Source organism: Sorex fumeus, unplaced genomic scaffold (genome assembly GCF_029834395.1).
Source record: "Sorex fumeus unplaced genomic scaffold, SorFum_2.1 ptg000122l, whole genome shotgun sequence".
NCBI classification, from domain to species: Eukaryota; Metazoa; Chordata; class Mammalia; order Eulipotyphla; family Soricidae; genus Sorex; species Sorex fumeus.
This window is the reverse complement of record NW_026606179.1, coordinates 14159747-14185798: the sequence shown is the minus strand read 5'-3', so window position 1 is coordinate 14185798 and position 26052 is coordinate 14159747. Positions and strand designations below refer to the sequence as shown.

General features: G+C 58.2%; 1 protein-coding gene across 1 annotated transcript; it reads right to left on the bottom strand.

Annotated features, from left to right (window-relative positions):
• Positions 1-433: 433 nt before the first annotated feature.
• EXOC3L2 (exocyst complex component 3 like 2) lies at positions 434-25117 on the bottom strand. Its single transcript, XM_056135504.1, has 12 exons — positions 25068-25117; positions 18700-19238; positions 16195-16831; positions 13205-13316; positions 11340-11441; positions 11140-11240; positions 10918-11028; positions 8733-8868; positions 5780-5902; positions 5046-5201; positions 4064-4185; positions 434-754 (listed from the first exon to the last, which is right to left on the bottom strand). The coding sequence occupies exons 2-12, from the start codon at positions 19220-19222 to the stop codon at positions 466-468; spliced, it is 2412 nt and encodes an 803-aa protein (XP_055991479.1). The 5' UTR covers positions 19223-19238; positions 25068-25117; the 3' UTR covers positions 434-465.
• Between the last annotated feature and the right edge of the window lie 935 nt (positions 25118-26052).

Below are 26052 nucleotides of genomic sequence, written 5' to 3'. Positions count from 1 at the left end.
GGGGTGCTGAGGTTCCACAGCATGGCCACGAGTTGGAGCGTGGCCCAGCCCTGGGCGTATGAGAAGCCCTTGGCCCTGGGCCCTGCCCCCCGTTCTTCCTCCCCCCACACACTGGGGACTCAGCCCTTCCTTGAGTTAAATAGGAACCTCTTTATTCTAAGAATCGACAGTCCTTAACACATTGGATGGGGGCCAGACCTTGAGGTGAGGGGAAAGGGGGGCCTGGGATATTTCTGTAGAACCTTCCAGAAGGTCACCGCCACACGCCGCGCTGGGGAGGCTGCTGGGAATGCGGCCTTGGGAAGGGCCCAGCTTTCTCTGGATCCTGGAGTTGGATCTTTGCCTGCCCAGGCTCTGAGGACCCAGACAGGGGAGTTAGGAGTCGGAGGGGGGGCGGTCACCCTACAGAGGACAGGGTGTCAGCAGCAAAGATGGGGGGCACGGAGGCAGAGAGCCGGGGGCGTCTCAGCGCTGGGACCGCGACCGGGTGGGAGAGGGAGGCCGGCGCCGGGGCAGACAGGCCAGGTCAGGCCGAGGGAGCCGCGAGAGGGGGATACGGCCCAGGAAAAGGGGGAGACTGAGGCAGAAGGGGGGTCGGGGCACTGGGATGTCGGCAAAGAAGGCCCGGTCTTGGGGGGGACACGGCGTGCCCCCTTCGGACAGCTCCAGGTCCCGAGCTACCGCCAGGATCTCGTGCCGCGCCGCCGTGTTCCGCAGGCCCCGGATGTCCAGGAGGGCGGCCACGTGCTTCCGCCTGGGGGTAGAGAAAGAGAAGGGACATGGGGGCCCCCTGCCAGCCCTCCAGTGGTCCCAGAACCCACCTAGGAGCTCCGCAACTTCCTGCTCACTCTACCCAACACCTGCACCCCACAATGCTCTTACCTGCCCCCCAGATCTCCCTTCCTATCAGCCTCTCTCCAGACACACAAGCAGCCTCACATTCCAATACCCCACATGTTCCCCCGTTCCCAGGGCTCCCCTCATCTGGCCGGAGCCTGGGAGCCCCATCCCCACCCCCCAATGCGGTTCTAAAGTATCAGCCTAAAGCTGGACCCTGCGCCAGCCCCTTCCGGCACCCATACCCGTAGCAGCCTTCCCTCACGTGTCCCATGTCTCTCCCCCCAATTCCCAGAACCACCTATTCCCCGGTTAGGTGTCACCAGGGGACTCTCACTCGATCCGCAAGCAGGGGATGTAGAATTGACTCTGTTCCCCACGTGCTGCCACCCAGCACCTTCTCCCATATCCGTTTCTGCTCCTGCTTCAAATCCTGCATTCCTGAGCCACAACTCACTTCAGGTGTGACCTGGAGCCCACTCTCACCCCACCTTCAGGATTTTTGTTTGTTTTGGGGCCACACCCAGAGATACTCAAGGCTGACTCCTGGCTCTGTGCTCAGGGATCATTTCCAAGGCACTTGGGGAATACCCTGTAGGAGGCCAGGGATCAAACCCGGTTGACTATGTGCAAGGCAGATGCCCTCTCCTCTAGTATTTTGTTGTTGGCTTTTTGGGTCACACCCGGCGATGCTCAGGGGTTCCTCCTGGTTCTACATTCAGGAATCACTCCTGGGGGTACTTGGGGGACTCTATGGGATGCAGGGAATTGAACACAAGTTGACCATGTGCAAGGCAAATGCCTTACCTGTTGTACTACCACTCTGGTCCTCACCCACCTTTTTTTGTGGATGGCTTTGGGAACACACCTGATGGTAGTCAGGGGCTACTACTCCTGGTTCTGTGCTCAGGGATCATTCCCAGTGGTGACTGGGGAACCATATATGAACTAGGGATGGAACCAGGGCCAGCTGTGTACTAGGCAAGTACCTTACCCCTGTACTCTCTCTCCAGCCCCCAAATCTTCCTTTCAAACAATTCTGTGTCCTCACTCCACCTGCCTCTACCCACCCCAGCTCAGCCACATCACCTGGTTACATCCCGGGTTTGGGCCTCCAAAGCCCCAGAACACACCTAAAGTGTCTCAAGAACCTTCTGTCAGAGAACTCGGAAACGCAGCTGCCACAGTCAGTATCGTCCACCTCCTGCCAGGCCAGCTTGAGACTTCTTAAAACCCCAACTTTAGACCCCTCCACCTCCCTGACCCCCGTCCAGGACTGGAGCGATGGCACAGCAGAGAAGGAGCTTGCCTTGCACGTGGCTGACCCAGGTTTGATCCCTGGCCTCCCACAGGATTCCCTGAGCTCTGCCAGGAGTGATTCCTGAGTGCTGAGCCAGGAGTAACCCTCAACATCACTTGAGTGTGGCCCCCCAATACAAAACCCCCCCAGTCTCCAGTCACAATGCTGGGACACCCTCCCGCCACTCACCCAAGGACACGAGCAGAAACTCAAACCAACCTTTCATCCTTGTATCTGGTGTAGAATCCCGTGCCTCACCTGTCCCTATCTGTGGGTGACTGGGTGGCTTGGGGTGGGGGTCAGGTGCACCCACATACTGTGGGAAACCAAGTTTCAGTCTGGTCACTTGTAACTTCATTCCTACTCATCGCCCACAGTGATGCATGTTTTCTGTTTGGGGCTACCTGGTCTGTGCTCAGGGATCTCTCCAAGCTATGTGGGAAGGATGGGGAGTCTGAACCCAGACCTTCTGCATCACGCACTTAGCCTTTGAGGAGGGTACCTTTGCCTTGCACAGATGTTCTAAAACCGCTTTTTATTGGGGCCGGACAGATGGTGTAGCCAGTAAAGTACTTGCCTTGCACAGAGTCGACCCAGGTTTAAGCCCCCGCACCCCATAGGGTCCCCTGAGCCACACCAGGAACGATTCTTGAGTACTGCCAGGTATGGCTTCTCCCCAGCCCATGCCCCAAAGATTAGATAGAACATAGGAGATTGTTTTCCAGTGAGCCAGAGTCTGTACTGTTAGTTCTTGTACAGCCCCCAAGTGTCCCCTCCACCCACCACCAGAAACAAAAATTTATGGGGGGGGCGGGGGGGGCGCTGACACTGCCGTATTTCACAGCATAATAGGCGTGTGTTTGTGTGTGAGCGTTTGTGTGTATGAAGCAAGATAGTTTTTATTTAACTAAACTTGCTTAGAAAGTTGTCAGAGAAGGAGCTAGAGCGATAGCACAGCAGGTTGGGCATTTGCCTTGCACGTGGCCGACCCGGGTTCGATTCCCAGCATCCCATATGGTTCCCCAAGCACTGCCAGGAGTAATTCCTGAGTGAAGAGCCAGGAGTAATCCCTGTGCATCGCCGGGTGTGACCCAAAAAGCAAGAAAAAAAAAAAGTTGTCAGAGAAAGCTGAGGACTGGGAACTGAAAATTAAGGAAAGATGTGAGAGGAGAGAAGGGGGGGAAAGAATGTGTTTAAGAGAAAACACCTGCTTCTCCAGAATGGAAATAAGCCAGCAAAGAAGCAAGCAAATAAGATACGCGTTTAGGAAAAACACTGGCTTGAAGAGCAAGTCTAATGGTCACATATTTTGTACCAATTTTTTGGGGGGACTTGGGGCCAAAAGTGGGATGCTATCGTTTTGTGAAGCTTAAAAAAAATAAATAAATAAAAGGGCGCCTGCGGGCGTTTGAGAATACCCCCCCCCCTTCGTCGCAATTACACGTTGAAATACGGTAACTCCCTCTCGTCCTTGATGAGGACCAGGAATCCCATCACAATTCTCTGAAAAGTCCGGTGAGCCCGAAGAAGAAAACTTAGGCTCGGGGCGGGTCCCCCTACCCCCCAGAAAGGAAACGGTGCCCCAGGGGGCGGCCCGCGCCCGCGCGGTCCCGTGCGTGTGCGCGCCCGTGCGTGTCCGCGCCCCCGCGGCTCCCCTGCAGGGCCGGCCCTTCCTGCCGCCGGGCGGCCAGCGGCCCCCTGCCCTGGGCTTCCTGTGACTGACACTCTGTTTGTTTGCGAGCCCTGGTGGCGGCGGCGGCGGGAGAAGGAGGGAAATCGTATTAATAATGCCCAGGTTCCCGCAGGAAACGGTCATCAGACACGCCGCCTCCCGCCCGCGCCCAGAGGGCAGGAAACGCCGAGACGGATGCCAGGGCCCTCCCGAGACCGCGGGCGGCGAGAGGGCGGGGGCCGGGCGCTTCTCACCTGATGTCTGGGTAATCCCGCACCAACACCCCCACCTCCACCTGGATGCTCGGCGTATCTTCAAGCTGCAGGACCTCGGCAAGGTGGGGCACCACAGCGTCCAGCCACGTGGCCTGGGACTCCTGGCGAGATAGGACCTGCGGGCTGACCTTCCCGGCTGCATCCCCCCACCCCCCAGCGCGCGCCTCCCGGCCTGTGTCCATAGCTGAGCCCTGGAAACTTTGGAGTTTTGCGGGGGGAGGGGAGAATCCATAATACCATCTACTAGCTCTGGGATAACTTGGGGCTCAGGGACACCCTCAAAACCCAGTTTGCAAACCCCTTTCACTAGGAGGGTCAAAGCTCCTTCATTCCCCCCCCCCCTTCCTCTCTCCTCTCTTACTCCCCCTTTTGGGGTCACCTACTATGGTGCTCAGGATTTACCTGCTGGTTCTGCTCAGGATCTCTGGGTGTATGTGGGGAATCGTGGGATGAGGGATCTAACCCAGGTCCCCATGTGCAAGGTGAGTAGCGCCTCAAACCCAGTTCTATCTCTCCGGCCCCTCTGAGTTCTTTCTTATATATATATATATATATATATATGAATCTACAAGTAATTACCCCCCCCCACACACACACACCCCAAAACGAGACCTGAAAACATTCCAAGAACTCAAACCAGAAACTCCTGGCCTAGGACTGAAGGAGTTGCCCGGCCTCCAGGCCCTCAGCTTGGCACAGATAACGCTCAGTGATGGGTCCGCGCCTCGGATCTGCGTCGGTGCTCCCGAGCGCTCTCCCGGTGCCAGGTGGGGCCCAGAGCCTAGCTCGTTAAATCCCAAGGGACCAGCACGCCGACTCGCCTCCGCCAGCAGCCCAGGACAACCCGGGGATGGATTGGGGTGGGATGGAGCCCCGCCCCCGTGGATCCGCGCGTGCTCGGGGGCAGGGTCGGAGAGGGACACCCCACGTCTGCCGGGGAGAGCGCCCCGCGCGCACTCACCAGCCTCCGGAAGAGCCTCTGCAGCTGCGCCGCGTCCTCGCGGAGCTTCCCGGCCACGCGGCTGCGGGTGCGGGCCGAGCGGCAGCGCAGGCGCCCGCGGAGCAGCGGCCGCACGTACTCCACCAGCGCGCGCCGGTGCAGTTCAGCCACCAGCGCCTGGGGACGGGGAAAGGGCGCGAAGTTGGACTGTGGGCCGCTCGCCCGGGACTCCCCCGCCTCCCCCACAGCCCCTTTTCTCCTCCGCGCCCCGCCCCCGCCCTGCCCTGATGATGCCTACCTGCCCCCCACTTTTTTTTTTTTTTGCTTTTTGGGTCACACCCGGCGATACACAGGGGTTACTCCTGGCTCTTGCACTCAGGAATTATTCCTGGCGGTCCTGGGGGCGCGGGGGGGGGGGGGGGGGGGGGGAACCCTATGGAATGCTGGGAATCGAGCCCGGGTCGGCTGCGTGCAAGGCAAACACCCAAACACCCTACCCGCTGTGCTTATCACCCCCTTTCCCATCTCCCCCACTTTAATCCCCCCCTCTCCCCCCCCCCCCCCCCGCCCAGCAAACCTCTATAACCCCGGCCCCATTCTCAGAACTCAGGCCCAGGCTGGGTTTGCGTTTTGACTAGCTGCCTTCCAGGTCCCCCGGAGACGCCTTTCTGCACCCCCACACGCACGTGGCACCTAGCTTTCCCACTGGGAGTTTCCCTGTCCAGCCCACCCTTCCCTTTTCCAAGGGGGCGCACCTGGTAAGGTTCATCCTGCATCCGGCGCAAGGCTAGGGCCTGCGCGCCCAGCGTGCCCACGATGCCGTCCAGGGCCTCGGTGCTGCTCAGCCACTTCCGGCGCATCAGCTTGCTGAAGTGCGGCTGGGAGAGAGGGAATGTGTGTTTGTGGGGGGGGGGGGGGGGTGTTGGTCATAACACCCGCACTCCAGAAAGGAGGAAACGGGCTGCCCTCCAGAGCGGCTGTCCAGAGTGGGCACGGGTAGGGGACAGGACAGAGGCGTCAGGAAGGTTTTCTGGGGCCCGGGGAGATGGTACAGCGGGAAGGGCGCTTGCCCTTGCATGGAGTCCACCCGGATTCAATCCCTGACATCCCTTATAGGCCGTGAGCACTGCCAGGACTAATTCCTGAGTTCAGAGTGAGAAATAATTCTCAGGTGTGCCCGAACCCCCCCCCCCAATAAAGGGGGGGGCTTCCTGGAAGAGGGCTTCCTGGAAAAGTGCTGGCCCAGAACTGACCCAAACAGAGGGGCCAGAGAAAGTAAGGTTTCCATTTCAGAGCCTCAGCCAGACGACCAGGAAGGTCAGCAAGGGGACAAGGCCATCTGTAGAATTTTCTGGGACCAACTTGAAAACGGGGAGCAGGAGACTGGAACTTAGTACAGGTGCTTGTCTTGCAGCTGACCCCTTGCGGCTGACCCTGATTCAATTTCCAGCACCACTTCTGTTCCGTGGAGTACCGCCAGGGGTCACCCTGGAGCACAGAGCATAAAATAGTCCCTGAGCCTCTGAGCGCACCACACCATCCCCATAGGGGACCCTTGTCCAGAAAGTCTTGCTTTAGTTTTTAGAGTCACACCAGCTGTGTTCAGGGGCTACTCCTGGCTCTGTGCTCAGGGTTTGCTCCTCCGGTAGCTGCTGGGGGCTGGAGGGGGAAGGAACCATTCAGTCCTAGGAACCAACCCCAGGTTCCTGCATGTAAGGCGGCATCCCAGTCCTCTGAGCCATGTCCTGGACGCCCGCCCTCCCCCCGCCACAAATTATTAGGAGTTTCAAGATAGTGGCAGCTGAGCATTAATCCTAGCTCAAGTCCCTGTCAGGGATTGAGGGGCTGGCGAAGCCCTGAGCACCACTGAAGCCAGATGGGCAGATTGCAGTGGCGAAATGGGACAGTGGGGTGCACTGTGACTTGCTCCCCCTTTGTCCTGAGGACCCTGGAGCACGTGGCCAGCTCTGAGCAGGAGAGGGCGAGGTACTTTACTGAGATAGGAGAGTTAGGGCTGGGAGGGTGTGAGCAGAGAATTCAGCTGGTCGATTCAGAACTGAGTGGTCTCGGGGCCGAAGCAATAGTACAATGGGGCTGATCTCGGTTCGATCCCCGGCATCCTATATGATCCCCTGAGCACCGCCAGGAGTATATCATTGGGAATGGGAACAGACAGGTTTTAAAACGGGAGATCCGGAGAAATAGTACAGGGGATCAGGCACTGGTTTTGCCCAGGACTGACTCTGGTTCAATTTCTGGCACCATGGCTGGTCCCCCAGCACCATCATAGCTCACTCCTGGGCACAGAGTCAGGATTAGCCCCTGAGCATTGCTGGGTGTGGCAGTATACCCCCTCAAAAAGAAAGAGCTAAAATTTAAAAGGGGAGAGCCCAGAGGCAAGTGTAAACAGGAGAAGGGTTCATGCTCTCTTGCATGCTTCAGATTTCGAGATCCATCCCCAGTACTGCCAGGCCAGGAGACACTGTTGCTGGGGGTGGTCTCTGGGCTTCTGAGAATTCCAGGGGCTGGAGAGACCCTCAAAAGACACTTCAGGGCTGGAGAGATAGCACAGCGGGTAGGGCGTTTGCCTTGCACGCGGCCGATCTGGGTTCGACTCCCAGTGTCCCATATGGTCCCCTGAACACCGCCAGGAGTAACTCCTGAGTGCAGAGCCAGGAGTAACCCCTGTGCATTGCTGGGTGTGACCCAAAAAGCAAAAAAAAAATTAAAAAAAAGACACTTCAGGGGCTGGAGCAATAGTGTAGCAGGAAGGGCATTTGCCTTGCACACAGCCGGCCTGGGTTCGATCCCCAGCATCCCATATAGTCCCCCGAGCAACAATAGGAGTAATTACTGAGTGCAGAATCAGGAGTAACCCCTGAGCATTGCCAGGGATGACTCAGATACAAACAAACAAAAAAAAGATACCACAAACAAGGGCAGACAGTCGGGTTCAGGAGAGGATGTGGAGAATTCTGTGTGGAGCAGGCGGGCACGGAAGGTTTCCCCGAATCCGCATGAGCGCTGCATTGGTAGAATATGGAGGTCCCCACTGAGGAAGCCCTTCCTCGGCCCCAGGTACAAAGGCCCAGCGAGTGGCTCAAAGGGCTGGGGCGCAGAGCTGCCTGCGGGAGCCCCAGTTACCATCCTGGGCACTGCACGGTCTTTCCAGTAGCCCCAGAAGTGCCCCCCCCACCATGTGGGAGCAACCCCAAACACTGCTTGGGTTTCTCCATAAAAGGGAGGTAACGGTCATGAGGCTGGTTGATTTGAGGTAGGGGTCAGAGAAGGGAGGGGCAGAGTGGGGCAAACCTGGGGGGCTCTTCCTCTTGGGGTGTTGTTCCCCCATACACAGACTCCCTAACTTTGGCAGTGTCTACAGAATCCCAGAGAAAGGAGGGCAGGAGGCTCCAAGTCTGGGGGACATGGACATGGATTTGGGGGACTCTCAATATGGGGAGTCTTGGTCCGACCCTCCAGGTCTCCTCCTGTCCTCCTCATCTCTGTGCCCCCTCCAGACCAATTCCTGCCACCTCTTCTTTCCTGCACCCCCAGCAAGCAGACACAGCCATTACCTGCTCCTGCACATTAGTTTCCAAAACACTGAGCCGCAGGCTCAAAGGGATTGGGGGCGGGGGGGGCCCAGCCCAGCCCAGGCCCCCCCATGTCCAGCTGTCCCGGCCCTGCACCCCCCTCCCCAGCACACACCTGCAGCTCCTGGAAGAGCAGGTCAGCCAGGACGCGGTGGCAGAGGCGGGTGACACGGTCCAGAGCGCTGGCGGCGGCTTCCCGGGCTGGCTCACTTTCAGGGGGCCCCACCCGAGCCAGGCGCTCCGCCAGAGCTCTGCGGGAGATTCGTGGGAACAGCGTCAAGGAACTGCAACATCTCAGCCCGTTGCCCCTCCGAGGGTTCATGGGGGTAGCTTGGTACATGATCCCCCAAGCCAGGCACCCCTCAGGGTGTCTGTCCCTCCGGACCCCCCCAGCTCACGGACAAGGAAAGTGGGGCAGGGTTTGCTCCACAGAGTTGGTGCCCCCCCCCATGCATGAGGCCAGACGGAAGTAAGAGCACCTCTGAGGGTGCAGCAGGGTCAGAGGAGAAAACAGAATGTGGGATGTCCATGACCAGCAGGGTTTGCCCCAAGATGACAAGGGAGAGACTGTTGTGTAACCTTCTACCTCTTTTGCTGTTGTTGTTTTGTTTTTCAGCCATACCCGGCAATGCTCAAGGGTTAGTCCTGGCTCTGCACTCAGGAATCATTCCTAGCAGGGCTCAGGGGACCACATGGTATGTCAGGGATCAAATCCAGGTTGGCAAAGACACAACCTGCTGTACTACCGCTCCAGCCCCTCACCTTCTAACTCATGCACTAAAAAACAGGGACCATGGGGAGGGAAACTGGGGACATTGGTGGTGGGAAATGTACACTGGTGGAGTGATGGGTGTTGAAACATTGTATGACTGAAACCCAATCATGAAAAACTTTGTAACTGTGTAGTTCACTGTGATTCAATTAAATTTTGGGGGGGGAGTTACACTCAGCGATGTTAGGGGTTACTTCTGGCTCTGCACTCAGGAATTACTCCTGATGCTACTTGGAGGAGCATATGGGATGACGGGAATTGAACCCAGGTCGGCCGCATGCAAAGGCAAATACCCTACTTGCTATACTATCGCTCCAGCCCCCTAAAATTTTTTTAAATTAAAAAAATAAGCAGGGGCCACATTATTGGGGATATTGTATAGCATGTAGGTACCACAGCTGACCAGGTCTGATGCCCAGCACTCTATAGGGTCACCCAAGTCCCACCAGGAGTGATCCCTGGGTTCAGACCCAGAAGTAAACCCTGATCAGGGTGTGGCTCCCACCAAAAACTGGGGGTCCAGGTGCCTAGAGATAATAAAGAAATTAAGGCCTGTGTTCGTCTTGAACACAGACCAGTTTGTATCCCAGCCACCACACACAGTCCGCTGAGTACCACCAGGGGTCGCTCCTGAGCACAGAGCCAGGAGTAAGCCTTGAACACTGCTGGGTGTGGGTGCAGCCCCCAAATCAAAACTAAAACAAAAATAAATCAAGATGCTGGGAAGGGCTCGACACCCTGGAGGGCCTGCTGCTCTTGCAGGAGGCCTAGTCTGGGCCCCGGCATTGCACGCCCCAAAGCCCAGAGCTGGATTGGCCCCAGAGCACTGCCAGGCGTCGCCCCTGAGCTGACCGAGCTGGTTATCAGTTCTTCAGGTTGGGGCTGGGACTCAAGTAGTCAATTTGGTTTTAGGTCAGACCAGACCCGGTGATGCTCAGGGGTTACTGAGCACTCAGAAATCACTCCTGGCTCAGAAATCACTCCTGGCTGTGCCCAGGGGACCCTATGGGACACCGGGGATTGAACTGGGGTTGGCAGCATGCAAGGCAAATGCCCTTCCCACTGTACTGTCGCTCCAGCCCTGGGACTCAAGTGAGCGCATACTTGCCCATGTGAGGGTCCGAGCCCTGCCATTTCCTAGGCCCTCTGCCCACTTTATAGGCTAATGAAATAGGGAAGTCAGATTTTTTAAAAGACCCCTTACAAGGGGCTGGAGCGATAGCACAGCAGGTAGGGCCTATGCCTCGCATGCGGCTGATCAGGTTCAATTCCCAGCATCCCATATGGTTCTCCTAGCACCACCAGAAAGTATTCCTGAGTGCAGGGGTAACCCCTGTGCATTGCTGGATGTGACCCAAAAAGAAAAAAAAAAATAAAAAGACCCTTACGAAGTCAAAGCTGAGTCCCTGGGGCTGCTGTCCCAGGTGTTCTTTCTGGAACTCATGGGTCCCCGCCCCAGGATCTAAGCATCCTGATCCAACTGGTCACTCAAGCCTGATCCTCCCGGCACGAGGTGGGGCATGCTCACCTCAGGGGGGGCCCACAGTTGACCAGGGCGATGGTCCGGCTGACATAGACATCGGGGGGCAGCTCTCGCACTACTGGGTTCTCATGGAACCTCTCCACGCGCTGCTGGAAGCTGGGGGCAAGAAAGGAGGGTCACCCTCTGGTGGAGGGGTCCTTGCAGGGACCCCCTTCAAGGAGGGCCCTCCCCTTTGTGATCTCGCTTCTCTGTTGGCTCCTTTCGCACCTCTGCAGGAACTCGGCCAGGCCCCCCAAGCAGCAGTGAGCCATTCGCTCCCCGAACTCCTTGCTGATGCGGGGTGCTCGCTCTGTGTGCTCCTCCAGCAGCTGCAGGGGGCAGGTGGGGGGGGACAAGAGAAGAAGTGAGAGGTGGGGTCCTCGCCCTGGCCCTTCCCCTTCCTCCCCGGGATGGAGGGGCATACCTACCTCACACACATCCTGTGCCAGGCTGCTGGGCCTCTCCTCCAGGGCACCCCAATGTTCCTCATCCTCCTGTAGCTCCCGAAGCAGTGCTGCCCGTGTCTGAGCCTGCAGGGGCGGGGTTGAGGGGGGGGTGTCGGGGAGCACCTCACTTCCTCCCTCCAGGCCCTCTGCACCCATAGCTTGGCTAGATCAGAAACTTCCCACCAATCCCTTCTGGCCACAGGCTCTGAGGGGGAGCTTTAGATTGGCGTGGTTTGGGGGTAACACCCAGGGGTGTTCAGAGCTGACTCCTGGCTCTGTGCTCAGGGATCACTCCTGGTGGTGCTCCAGAGACCATCTGGAATGTTGGGGATCGAACCCAGGTCAGTTGCATGCCTCACCCACTATACCCTCAGCCTGGACTCTATTTTTGCTTTCTGACACTTGTGAGGATGGAGCCCAGAGCCTGGCATGGGTAAGGCTGGCACCCCAAGTCATGTCCCTCATCCTCTAAGTCTGTAGGTTGAAGCTACCTCCTTTTGGGGGGGCTGGAGGGACCATGCCTGGTGGTACTCAGTGGGGGGGGGACTATTCCAGGCTCTGAGCTCAGGAGTGACTCCAGGCAGTGCTCCAGGGACCATGTGAGACACGGGGGGCTGAGGTGGGAGTGCGGGGTGCAGGGCAGGTACCTTGACCTCTGTGCTATCTCTCTGGCCTGGTGCTGACTTTTGTTGTTGTTGTTGTTTGTGCCACTCTCAGTGGTCACTCCCAGCAGTGCTCAGGAGACCAGGTGTGCTGGAGATCAAACATGGTGCTCCTGAATGCACACACGCATCCCAGCCTGGTAACCATTCCGACCTAGGAGGCCGGGGCAGGCTGGCACGCAGTCCTGCTGAGAACCTGTGCTCCATCAGTCATTCGCTTCCTGCTGGCCCTGGCACCTTTTGGTGTGATATTTGAGCTGGAGCTAAATTGCTGGCTTGTTATGATCTCTAATTTGATTTGTTTGTTTGCTTATTGTTATTGTGGTTGGGAGGGGGAGGCCTGTGCTCAGGGCTTACTCCTGGCTCTGTGCTCGCGATCACTGCTGGAGGGGCTTGGGAGACCATACAGGGTGGCAGGGACTGAACCCCGCTCAGCTGTACTCAAGGCAACTGTCTGACCTTATCTCTCTGACCTGGCTCTGATCTGAGATGGCTGAACGCACTGCACTTGTACCTAGTGTCTCTCCACATCTTTGGTTGGTTTTTGCTTTGGGGCCACACCAGGGGATCATGAGATGCTGGTGATTGAATGCGGGGTGTCCACAGGCAGAGCAAGGGCTCCAGCCCATTGAGCTATGTCTCCCTCATTTCAGTGTCTTTTGGACAGAACTCAGAAATAAGGGCCAGAGAATTGGAGCAATAGCACAGCGAGGAGAGCTTTTGCCGTGCACATGGCCGACCCAGGTTTGATTCCCAGCATCCCATTTGGTCCCCCAAGCACCGCCAGGAGTAACTCCTGAGTGCATGAGCCAGGAGTAACCCCTGGGCATCGCCGGATGTGACCCAAAAAGCATAAATAAATAAATAAATAAATAAATAAATGGAGGGGCTAGAGACTTGACTTGTCCTAGATGCAGGCAACCCAGGTTCAAACCCTGAGCATTTCCAGGGGTGACTCCTAAGCACAGATTCAGGAATGACGCTTGGGCGCTACCAAGTGTGGTTCAAATCCACACCCACACCCCCAAATTAAAAAAAAAAACTCAGAAAAAATACAAAGGGGAATTGAAAAGAGTGAAAGGGGAAAGGGAAGGACCCTAAGCCCAGCAAGACCCCCGGGCCCCCCCCCCCCCACTCCTGGGTGAGCCCCACCCCCCACCCCACCCCCGTGCCAAGTTCAGGTACCTTAACATCTGTAACACATTCATCTTCTAAGCTGTGCAAGGTTCCAGGGGACAGAAGGGGCCCCAGCTCGCCATTTTCCAAGGCCACTAAGTCCACCAGCCCTAGGACCTCCCTGTGAGATAGGGATGGGGTGGGGGTAAGAGACGGGGAGGTCAGTGGGAGTCGGGGCTAGCTGGTTTGCCCCGCCCACCGCCTGTGTTGCAACCGGAGCCCCGCCCATCTGGGCCAGGCTCCAGTTTTGCTCATCCCTCAGAGGAAGTCTCTGGAAGAGGCAGCAGCTCTCCTGGCTCCAGCTCTCTGAGTCAGCCTCTGATGGATGGTGTCCGGGCAAGATGGCCCGGGGTCAGGTCCAGGCTTGATGGTCTGGCACGCAATGTCTGTCCCCACCCCCCCGCAGCTGCTCTAGGCAGAAGCGCCTGCTCCCAGTCTCCATATCTGCTGCGTGAAAGCGCTGCCCTCACTCTGCAAGCTTGGGAGCCCAGGTCACCACGGCTTCCTCCACCCCTCCCTGCAACCCCCCCCAAATGGGAGCTGGGGAGGAGGGGAACGTTGCTGTCCCCGTCATGCCCGGGACAGCATCCTGATCTCATCTGAGGAACGCGCTGGCCCTCTCCAGCGGGCGGGTTGGGTGCGGCTGGCTTCCTGACCCCCTCGAGAGGGTCATCCATCACTCTCTTTCTGTTCTGGCCCTAAGCATGAGGCTCTCTCCAGACTCACAGCTTCCAGAGTTAGCAGATTCTTGGACTGGGCGATTCAGTGTTGCCCAGGCTCTCACCGCTACGAATAAAGCCAGTGCCTAACCCCCACCCCCACCCCCGCCCCATACACCCCAAAGTGCTACAATTCTCAACCAGGAAGAGCTGATGGTGTGAATTTTATCTCGGATCCAAAGGGGCAAGGGGGTTTTCTGGCTGGGAAGGTTCTAGGACTGTCAAAGCTGTCTATTCTGTGCTGGAGTGATAGCACAGTGGGTAGGGTATTCGCCTTGCATGCAGCCTACCTAGGTTGAATCCCCGACTGACCTAGGTTCGATCCCCGGCATTCCATGCGGTCCCCCAAGCACCACCAAGAGCAATTCCTGAGTGCAGAGCCAGGAGTAACCCCTGAGCATCTCCGGGTGTGGCCCAAAAAGAAAAAAAAGTGCAACGGGAGGCATGGGCAGTGGAGGTGCCCTTGGATGCAGGGCATCCAAGAAGAGGTCTGGAGAGGTGAGAAGAGCATTCCCCTTGGCTGGATGCGGAGACAGCGCTGCTCAGGTGCTTTGATTGCAAGACACTGGGATGGTGGTCCCAGGAGTAAAGGACCATGGAGGGAAGGGGCTGACATGAGGTCAGTGACGGTTCCCTCCAGGAGGATGCTGGGGGCTGACATCTAGCCGCATGACCCCAAGGCTGAGATTCCAGCACTAGGAAATCCACAAAGTCGAGGAGGGACTTTGCCAGTGGGGAACTAAGATTTTAGTTTTCTGTTTGTTTGGTTGTTTTGGGGGGCATCCCCAGCTCTGCTTGGGGTTTACTCCTGGCTCTGAGATCAGAGGTCATTCCTGGCAGGTCTTGGGATGGTTTCGGGGATGAACCATTTTTAGTTTTGTTTTGCTCATTTGGTGTTGGGATCACATCTTGTGCTGCTTAAAAGGGATATTCCCAGTTCAGTACGCGAGGGTCACTCGTGCCAGTGTTTAAGAGACTCTAAACAAAGCTGGGCATTGCCAGGCAGAGCACTGTTCTGCACCTCATTGAGCCATGGCCAGGGGCTGAAGTTTTCTTTTCCTTTTTTTAAAAAAAATTTTGCATCATACCCAGCAATGCTCAGCACTTACTCCTGGCTCTGCACTCAGGAAATACTCCTGGTTATTTGGGGTTACTATGACGCTTGGGGGACCATATGGGATGCCAGGGATCAAACCCCAGTTGGCCGCATTCAAGGCATACACCCTACCCACTGTATTATTGTCCTTGCCCTGCTGAGATTTTTTTAATACCAGAAAGATAACAATGCTAAGATTCTGGAATCTTATGGGTTAATGGCCATGATACATGATCCTCCACCCAGATCCTCCAAATTCCAGTAGGGGGGGGGTCACACCCACCAATTGGCCCCCTGGCGCCGTGTAATCCCATCAACGGCCAAGATTCAGAGACTATAAAACCCAGCTCCTGGAAGCGCGTGGCGCGACATCTTATCATCTCATTCCTACTTTAGACAAACTGGCAGGCTACCGAATGTAACCTGCCCACATGGCAGAGTCTGGCAAACTCCCCGTGGCGTACCCAATATGCCAAATACCAGTAACAATGAAGGGTCTCATTCTCCTAACTCTGAAAGAGCCTTGAATATGGCACTTTAAAAAAAAAAATCTCAGGGCTAGGACGAAGAGACGTTACTGGGGCCTGCTCTAGGCAATCCACGAATAACAGGATGGTTGTGATTGTGATTGTGAATGGCCATGATGCTCTGAATCAAACTGGAAAAACAGAACTCAGATTCTTTCTTGGAAGAGGGATGCTGGGCCATACTCAGCAGTGCTCAAGGGGTATTTCTGGCTCTGTGCTCTAGGCCAGGACTCAAGTTCTAAATGAGCCATTGTGGATGATGCTAAAATTATATTTTTGGGGGTCACACCTGGAGATGCTCAGGGGTTACTCCTGACTCTGCACTCAGGAATTACGCCTGGTGGTGCTTGGAGAGCCATTTGTGATGCCGGGGATTGAACCTGGGTTGGCCTCATGCAAGGCTAAAATTCTGGAGCGGGAATGGAAGTGGGTCCCAGGGGTAGCAAGGCTCGTTCACTGAGCTGGGAAACTGGACAGCTCTCTGATTGCAAGGCACGGATTGATTGAGATCGGTATGACCAAGATTCCAGCACCGATGAATGGACAGCGCTGTGATTTACCATTGTCTGTGTGGGGTCTGGGTTTGTCAATATCAGCCTGGGCTGGGCAACGTCAGCCCGGGCCTGCGGGTGTCCGTCTCCGTGGGGCTCAGCTCACCTGGGGTACACCTGGTTGTGCCAGTGCAGCAGCGCGTAGCGGTCGGTCAGCGGCAGCCTCCGGCGGGCAGCGGCCGCGAGCCAGTCGGCCAGCGCTCCGTGGTAGCCTCGCAGGTAGACCCCGAAGGCGCCCAGGCCGGCGGGGTAGGCGGGCGCCAGGCGGCCCCGCACCACACCCATGTCCTCCAGCAGCCGCGCGCGCAGCGCCTCCAGCTGCGCCGCCAGCCCGCCGGGCGCCCCCGGGGCCGCCGCCTCCAGGCGCTCGCGTGCGGCGCGGGCCACCGCCTCGGCCCAGCGGGCGCGCAGCCTGCGGGCCGCCCCGGGGCCCCGACGCCCGTCGGCCGCCTCCTCCTGCACCAGCACCTGGCCCAGCTGCGCCACCGCGCCCGCCCCGGCGCCCGCGCCCGGCCCGGGCCCCGCCAGCGTCTCGCGCACCAGCGCCCACAGCTCGCGCTGCAGCGCCTCGTAGAGCAGCGCCACGTCCCGCGCCCGGCGGCCCGCGCCCGCGCCCTCGGCCGCAGCCGGCGGCCCCGGCGCGCCGCCCCCCGACGCCGCCAGCTCCTCGGCCTCCAGCTCCAGGATGTGCTCGTCGGCCCGCGCCAGCTCGCGCTGCTGGATCAAGCTCAGGATCTCCAGCACTGCGGGGGGCGAAAGAGGGTCGTCACAGGGGGCGGAGGTGGAAGGGAACGCGGGGCGGTGATTGATGCCACTGGGTGCCCAGGAAGAGTGCGCCTCACTGGAGATGGGCAGGCAGAACGGGGTCAGAGAAGGGGTGCCAGAGGAAGAGAGGAAGTATGGAAAGGGGGAGCAGTGGGGGGCAGTGAACGACAGGACATGGGGGGGACAGGATGTGGTAGGATCGGGTGAAAGGGGAGGGGTGAGGAGAGAGGGGGTGAGGAAGAAGGGAGCCCTGAGGGTCAGGGCCGGGGTCAGGGAGTTGGGGGCTGCCCCTAGGCCCGAGGGAGGGTCAGAGAGGGAGAGAAGGTCTGGAACCAGGTAAGGAGGGGCGGAGGGGCCGGGTGGGGGCAGGGAGAGAGCATGCCAACAGTGAGGATGGGGTCTTCGGGCTGTGAGGGTACTCGAGGGTGGGGAATCTGTCCCGCCTGAATTCAGATTGGGGGGAGGGATCGCGGTGAAGGCAGAAGGAGGGTCTCAGCGGCCCAGGGTTACCCCTGACACCTCCACCCCCCCTCCACTTCCTCCCTGGCAGAGAAACGGTTTCCTGGCCAGCGCTATTTCTGCCCATCCGTTTCCAGAAGGCGGGGGCCTGTCACCCCCTCCTCACCTCCCTGCCCTCCCAGTCCCCAGGGAGCAGGAGCTGAAATAGCCTCTCTGGGCAGGAAGTGGAGGGCATCGGAGGACGGCTGGGGGTGGGGGCGTCCAGTGCTGCCGGTGCGGGGTTCAGGCAAGGAGGGGCAGGATGGAGATGGAGATGAGGGTGGGGCTCAGGGTGGAGAGGAGTGGAGGTCAGTGAGGTGGGAATCGAGGAAGAGATTGAGCGGTTCTGGGGTTCGGGGTGGCGCCCGGCCTGATGAAGGCCAATGGAAAAGAGAACTGGGTCTGGATCTGAGGTTCGCATGGACAGGACTGGGCTGAAGGTGGAGGGTGTGGGGGTGTGGGAGAGATAAGACCTGGGGGACATGTGACAAGGAGATGGGCTGGGAGGTGAGTGAGGGGTGGTGGATGCCCAGATGAGGGATGGGGCCGAGATGGGCCAGTTGGCAGATGTCATTGTGTGGGGTGGAGCTGTGAAGCCAGTATTGGCTTTGGGGGGAGCTTGGGGACACACTCATGGAAGTTTCTCGAAGTGGAAATAAGGGGGCTGAAGTGATAGTACAGAGGGTAGAGCGTTTGCCCTGCATGCTGCCAACCCGGGTTCAATTCCCAGCATCCCATACAGTCCCATGAGCACCACCAGGAGTAACCCCTGAGCATCGCTGGGTTTGACCTGGAATCAATCCCCGCATCCCTTAGGGTTCCCCAAACCCCACCAGGAGTGACTCCTGAGTGCAGAGCCAGGAGTAAGCTCACAACATCACTGGACGTGGCCCAACCCCCCCCCCCAAAAAAAAACCCCTATATTAAAGAAAGGAGGGTCAGAGAATTAGTACAGCAGGGAGGGCTTTGGCCTTATACATGGCTAAACCAGGTTCAATTCTGGCATCCAGTGTGGTTCTTGAGCACATCAGGAGTAGCCCCTGGACATCGCTGGGGTGGTCAAAAACCAGAGTGGGGAGAAGAGGGAGAAAGAAAAAAAAGGAAGGAGGGAAGGAAGAGAAAAAGAAAGAAAGCAGAAGTGAAGAGGGGGTGGCAGCTGATGCCCCCAGTGCGTGATTAGCTTGACACTGGAGCTGAGGGGGTGTGGCTGGGGCTGAGGGTTGGGGGGGTGAGCTGCTGGCACTGATCCCTAAAACAGGGAAACTGAGGCTGGAGCTGGGCTGAGGTCAGGGGTGCATTCTGGGGCCCCCGCATGTCCCCCCAGGTCTGGGTCCGGGCTCCCACTCACCTGACAATGGTTCCTTCATCTTGGGGGGCTCTGGGACTTTGGATGGGGGCTCAGGGGCCGCCTCCCCGGCAGGCACCACCCTCTCAGCCAGGGAGGCACGTCGGGGCTTGGAGCCGCGGCCCAGGCGGAGAAAGGACAATCTCCGGGCGGCGTCCCCCGCCGCGTCCTCGTCGCTCTGGCCGCGGGCTCCCTGGAGCCTGGCCAGGAGGCCAAAGTCGGCCGAGCTCCTCCGGATCCCCGGGGCCAGCACTCGACCCAGGAACGAACGGGACTGCCCGTCCCCGGGGCTGCCCGCCCAGCGGCTAGAGCCCCAGCCCAGCCGGAACGGCGCCAGCCCTGCCAGCTTCTCCAGGGTGGCGCGGCGGCGACACGGGGTCCCATTGGGGAGGGTCCCCAGCGGCCCCGGCTCCTCTTCGTCCAGCCCTGGGCCTTCTTCAAAAGGGTTCCGAGAAGACCTCAGGGGCAGGGTGCCGCCCCGGGACACTTTCGAGTCGGTCACCCCGAGACTCTTCAGGATGGGCATGTCGGCAGCTGGGGACCTGGGGGGACAGAGGAGGGCGGGGCTCAGGGTCTGCACCTGGTTCTGTGCTCAGGAGGGACCCCTAGTGGGGAACTCTGTGCGGTGCCGGGAACGAACCCAAATCGGCCACATGCAAGGGTAGCCCCTTTCCCCACCCTGTTATGACACCCAGTTTGCAACCTGAGAAATGAAGAGTCCGAAGGGCCGTGGGGGCTCAACTGAATTGCGCATCGATTCAAGGACAGTGGTAGAGTTCACATCCAAACCCAGATAACCCAGCGGGGAGGGCGCTTGCTTTGGATGCAGCTGACCGGGGTTGGATCCCCAGCATCCCATGAACACTGCCAGCAGTAATTCCTGAGTGCAGAGCCAGGAGTAACCCCTGAGCACCCCAGATGTGACCTAAAACTCAAACTCAAATCTAAACTCACTGCTTCTTTCCTTGCTGACCTGGAATATTCCTACTCGCAGATTCCTATGTCCCATGAGGAATTCAGCATAGAGAGGTTAGGCCTCCCACAAAAGGGCACTGCCTGGGGGCTGGAGCGATAGTACAGCAGTGAGGACATTTGCCTTGCACAAGGCCAAGCCTGGTTCGATCCCTAGCATCCCATATGGTCCTCTGAGCACTGCCAGGTGTGGTTTCTGAGTACAGAGCCAGGAGGAACCCTCAAGCATCACCAGGTGTGGCCCAAAAGCCAAAGAAACAAAAAGGGGGCACAGCCTGTGAGGGGCAGAGACTGCATGGACCCAGGCGCACACAGTCACCTGGCCACCCCTGCCCTCACGCCCCCTAACCCTGCTCCTTTCTCTGCAGAATCCTTCCTATGCATAGCAGAGGATGGAAGTCCACAATCAGGAAGGGCAGAAGGGGACCATTAAGGCAAGACCCCTTCCTTTGAGAGGGCAGAACATTCTGGTTTTTTTTTCTTTTTGGGTCACACTCGGCGATGTACAGGGGTTACTCCTGGCTTTACACTCAGGAATTACTCCTGGCAGTGCTCAGGGGATCATATGGGATGGGAATCAAAACCAGGTTGGCTGCATGCAAGGCAAACGCCCTACCTGCTGTGTTATTGCTCCAGCCCGGGCAGAACATTCTGGAACTGGAGAGTGACAATGGTGGAGTCAGTGTGGATGCCTCTGAACTGAACATTATTTTGGGGGGTGGGGTAGGAGGTAGGCTAAACCCTGTGGTGCTCAGGGGTTCTTCCTGGCTCTGAGTGCTCAGAGGAACCCTATGAGGTACCAAGATTCAAATCAAGGTTAGTGGGATGTAAGGCAAGTGACTGACCCTCGATACTATTTCTCTGGGCCCTGGACTGAACGCTTTTAAATTTGTTTTTGCTTTAGAGCCACAACGATGAAGGTGCTCAGGGTTTGATCCTGGCTCTGGGCTCTGGGCTCTGATTCCCTGGTGGGTTTAGGGCACCGTATGGGACGCTGGGGATCCAATTCAGGTTGACTGCATGCAAAGCAAGTGCCATACTAGCTGTACTATTGTTCAAACCCACTGAGCTGAACACTGACTTTTTGTTGTTTTGGGGTCACACCTGGGAATTCACAGGGGTTACTTCTGCTCTACACTAACGAATTTCTCCTGGTGGTACTTGGGATACCCTATGGGATACTGGGGATGGGATCTGGGTTAGCTATGTATAAGGCAAGTGCCCTACCCACTGTACTATCTCTCCGGCCCCCTGAACTGAGCATTTTAAAGTGTTAAAGAATGAGGCAGTAGTACAGCGGGAAGGGCATTTGCCTTGCACGCAGCTGATCCAACTCAATCCCTGGCACCCTATATGATCCCCTGAACCCTTCCAGGAGTGACTCCTGAGGGCAGAATCAGGAGTACACCCTGAGCACCACTGGGTATAGCCCAAAAGTGCAAAAATAAATAAATAGATTAAATAAAGGGTTGAGGGGCCTGGGAAGTAGCAGCACAGGCTGGAAGACAGGTTTTGCATGTAGGAGCCCAGGTTTCCGTCCCTGGCACTGCACAGTACTCCCGCCCTGGGCCAGCACTCTGGGTGGGTTCCAGTAAACAAAAAGAAAAAGAGAAAGGGGGCTGGAGCAATAGTTCAGCAGGGAGGGCATTTGCCTTGTACATAGCCAGCCTGGGTTTGATCCCCGGCATCCCATAGGGTACCCCAAGCACCCCACCGGGAATAATTTCTGAATGCAGAGCCAGTAACCCCAGAGCATCACCCGGTGTGGCCCCCTGGGGGGAAAAATGAAGGCAAGTGTTTAAGGCACTAGAGCACGTACATGGTACTTGCTAGTCCCTGAGTTCGATTCCCGGCATCACAGGGTCCCCCGAGCACTGCTGGGAAGGCTTGGAAAACAAGCCTGAGTCACTCCAGGAGTGACCCCGGGGGCCCTGAGCAGGGCTTGGGAGGTCCCTCCCAAAAATCCAAAACAATATAGTAAGGTGGGGGCTGGAGCGATAGCACAGTGTGTAAGATGCTTGCCTGCATGCAGCTGACCCGGGTTTGATCCAGAGCATCCCATATTATCCCCAGGAATGATCCCTGAGGACAGAGCAAGGATTCAGCCCCAAACAAACAAAATCAACAACAACAAAACACAAAATAGTAGGGCAGTCAGTGTTTTTGCTTTCCTTTTCTTTTTTTTGGGGGGGGGGAGTTGGGGAGTTGTTCCCAAGGGGTGCTCAGGAGGTTTGAGGGGTTCCCTACAAGCAATTCTCAGCCAGCCATCAGTGCCGGAGGGACCATGAGGTGCTGCCCCTCAAATCTGGGCAACACCAGCCAGACCCTCTCACCTCTGTGCTAACCCCTGGCCCGGAGGCTCTTGGGGTTCAGGCTATGTCTGTTGTATCACACACTCAGTGCCGTGGTGTTTGCCGTGGGCCAGGCTCTGCAGGCACCAAGGACATAGTTCTTATTTTCGAGGGGGCCGGAAGGACCGAGTAATAGCACCGCGGGGAGGGCGCTTGCCCTGCACACCCCAGCCCAGGTTTGATCCTTGACATCCCATAGGGTTCCCTGAGCACCGCCAGGAGTGACCCCCCGAGTGCAGAGCTAGGAGTAACCCCTGAGCATCGCTGGATGTGCCCCCCCAAAATAAAAAAGCACCAAGACACGGGGCACAGAGAGACCCAGTCCGCGCCACCACCCTGCTGCGTGCCACAGCCCTGGCCTCCTTTCTTCACAGCCTCCTCCCCGCTCTCCTCTTTAAAGCCCCGCCAGCCTCCCTCTCAGGACCTTGCTAAAGCTCAGCCTTACCCCACCCCTTCTCCTAACCCTCCTGGGCTCCCTAGAGCCCTTGGGACAAAGTCCAGTGCCCTCCTCTCCGCAGCCTGATCTCCTTATTCCAGGTTCCTCTGCAGTTTCAGCACCTGCTGGCTGGTGCTCCCGGCTCCCTCTATAGTTTATGCTATAGGACCCAGTTCCAATGCTGCCGCCTCCAGGAAGCTGTCCATGATGTCCAGACTGCCTCCAGAGTCAGAATTGGGGATTCCCCTACCTCAGGTTTCATCCACTGTGGGTGATCTCTGAGAGGGAATGGATCTGTGGTCACTGTTCTGTTGTCCTCAACCGGGCACAGGGGAGGAGGGGTGTGCTAGGCAGGAAACAAAGGAAAGAGGCCCGGACTTCATTCCTGGGGGTGGAGGAGAAGTGAGCACCAGTGAGCCGGCCCCAGCAGCCTGGAACCAGGTGAGGAAGATGCTGGTGCGAGTGTGATGTCATTGTTGTTGTGGTGGTGGTGGGTGCTCTGGGGTAACACCCACTGGCGCTCTGGGGCAACTCCTGGGTCAGTGCTCAGGAGAGGCTGGGCGGTAGACAACAGGCAGAGCTGAGAAACAAACCCGGGTCAGTGCTTTAACTGCTTTGCTATCTCCCTGTCCAGCCCAGAAGTGCGATTAGTGAAAGGAGGGGAGAGTTCAAACATTCCAAAGCCCAGACTAACGCGGCAGGGCCCTGCCGGCAGCAGCTCAGGCTCCGGGGGGCTCCTGTCAGCTTCGGGCATCGGGCCAGAGCAATAGAACAGAGGGTAGGGCATTTGCCTTGCATGCGACTGACCCGGGTTCGATTCCCGGCATCCCATATGGTCCCCCGCGCACCTGAGTGCAGAGACCCCTGAGCATCACTGAGTGTGACCCCTCCCCCCAAGAAAGACTCAAACATTGCCCACACCCCGAGGCCACCAGGTTAGCTCCACAGTCCCCAAGGAAGCAGCATCAGGTTTCTGGGTCCCCCACCTGGTTGCACCCCAGAAAGGGGAGTTTCTCAGCTTCTCCAGCTCCCTTGGCGGCATCCTATCTCCTGGTTCTGCAACTTGCTTTTTCCTTATCTTTATCTTGTTTAGGGGCCACACCTGGCAGTGCTCAGGCCTTACACTTGACTCTGGATCTGGGGTCACTCCTGGGTGGTGCTAAAGGGACCCTATAGGGTCCCGGGGATTGAACCCGGGGTAGCTGTGTGCAAGGCAAACGTCCTCCCTGCTGTCCTATTGCTCTGGCCCCTGTTTTGCTCACAGCTCACACAGCCCATAGGATGCTCATCACTCATCCATCACCCGCCTGAGGTGAGGCCCAGGGTGGCTGTCCCAGCTGAGGGTTGGGCGGAACCCCCAAGTGTGATCAGCCCCAGAGGTCACATCCCTCATCCGAGATCCGACGCCACCCACAGCTCAGACACCCGGACGCCTCTCTTGGGCTTCGCATGCTTGCACGGTCTACGCTGGACGTGTCACGTCACTTGTTTTGATACCGGACGGGCAGTGTGTGTGTGCGGGGGGTGGGGGTGGGGGCTGATGCTGAAGGAACCCTCCTAAGCGAGACCCTCTTCCTTTAGGGGGAGCAGCCCACTTTCCTTGTCCCAGCCTCAGCCCTGGTGCCTTTGCTATGGTTTCACACACTCCCCACCCCTGCCCAGGCTCCGTGGAACCCCACTTCCCAGGGCCCCCTGGAGGCAGACACTTGCTGTTCTAGATCTTCCATCTCCCAAGCTGACTTCCACGTACCTCAACCGCCCCCCCCACACAGCTCCCCTGTCCCCCAGAAGGGGCCCGGACACTTCCCTCCAGTAACTGCCTTTACCCCACCCCAAAAGGAGGCCCAGTGTCCCTTCAGCTGAAGCCGACATAGCCCCATCCCAGCTGCTGTCCCTTACTTGGCCCCCAGACCCTCCCGGCATCTGACACCCCTAAACCTGCTCCCACACCCTCAGGCTTGGTGGCCACCTTTCCCCCAAATTGCTTCCAACATCCCCGCCAGCTGCAGAGCACCCCGACATCCTCCCCTGACATTTCCCAAGCCTCTGTCCAGCCCCCAGCCCCACACTTCTGCAGGATGTCTTGGCCTCCGAAGCCCCCCTCCTTGGGCCCCCCACTTCCTCGATGCTACCAGTTTTGTCCCCAAACCCCCAAAGCCCCACCTGGGCAGGAGGTCAGCAGAGACGCAACCCGTGTGAATTGCACAGCCCAGCTCCGTGCACCCCAATCCGGACCCACCCCCCAACACTAGCCATCACCTTCACTCATCACCATCCCCAGCATCTCCATAACGCTCCCCTCTACCCCCTGCAGGACCCCAGGTCTTGGGGCTCCCTGGGGAGACACACTCAGTGCTCCTGCTGCATGTCCCCCTTTTCTCTCTCTCTCCCTGAGGAAGGGGGCGATTCCAGCCATTTGGTGACCGCCAAAGTCTCCCCTGCACCCTCCTTCTGCTCCCACCTCCCTTCCACATCCTGATGGGGGACCCCTGATTCTTTCTGGGACGCCTCTCCTGACATCAAGTCCCAGGTTCTCCAGACATCCGGGGCTCACCGCATCGCCCCTTCTTCCTGGAGGGCTCCTGGCTGACCCCCTTTGCAAATACACTCACCCCTCTGGTCCGAGCCTCAGTGCCGTCCGCAGGTCCCCGCGACCGTCCTGCCCTGAGGATACTTGGCTCGGGACTGCGGCTGAGCCTGGATGAGGGGGGGTCAGTGTAGGACAGTTTCCTGCCAGGAAACCCCTCCCTCGTCGGCCAGAGCGGGAAGGAGTTCCTATCTGTCTGCCCTTCTCGCTGGGCTGTGGTTGGGCTGGGAGGAGGGGCCTCGACCCACTCCCGCTGGCCTCCGGAATTACCCCCTTCCCACCCACCCCCAGCCCTTCACGCCTCTGGAGGTGACAACAACCATCCTGGCACCCTGGGAGAGACACTTCTCACCCAAGGGGAGCCCAGAGTTCTGTGGGGTCTCTGAGAGGGAATAAAGTTATTGAGGAGGGTTCAGAGCCATAGGGCAGTGGGGCGGGCATTTGCCTGGCGCGGGGCAGAGCCAGGTTCAATCCCTGGCATGCCATAGCCCCCCCCCCCCCAGTCCCACCAGGAGTGATTCCTGAGTGAAGGGCCAGGAAAAACCCCTGAGAATCACCAGGTGGGGTCCCCAAACAAACACAAATGTTGAGGTGCTATGGATGGAGAGCTAGTACCGCAGGGAATGTGCTGGCCTGGCATATAGCTGACCCAGGCTTGATTCCTGGCATCCCAGAAGGTCCCCTGAGCACCAACAGGAGTGATCCCAGATCACAGAGCCAGGAGTCAGCCTGAGCACCCCAGGAGTGATCACTGAGCAGAGCCTGGAGTGATCCCTGAGCACAGAGCCAGGAGTGAGCCCTGAGCACCCCAGGAGTGAGCCCTGAGCACAGAGCCTGGAACTATCCCTGAACACCCCAGGAGTGAACCCTGAGCACAGAGCCAGGAGTGAGCCCTGACTATAGGTGTGGCCCTCCAGCTTCGGAGTTGGTGGTCCTGCTGTCGTCTCTGTGTCCCAGGCTCTTCCTGCTTTATCACTCTGCTCACACACCAGGTCCCTTCCTCAACGGAG

What these genes read in the sequence shown, in the direction of transcription:
- EXOC3L2 (XM_056135504.1), bottom strand. Translation starts at nt 19,222, where the DNA reads ATGCCCATCCTGAAGAGTCTCGGGGTGACCGACTCGAAAGTGTCCCGG. An exon ending in CACAACCAGGTGTACCCCAG is followed by an intron (nt 13,317 to 16,194) that starts GTGAGCTGAGCC and finishes CCTATCTCACAG; the next exon opens with GGAGGTCCTAGGGCTGGTGG. An exon ending in TGCTCTTCCAGGAGCTGCAG is followed by an intron (nt 5,903 to 8,732) that starts GTGTGTGCTGGG and finishes CCTCTCTCCCAG; the next exon opens with CCGCACTTCAGCAAGCTGAT.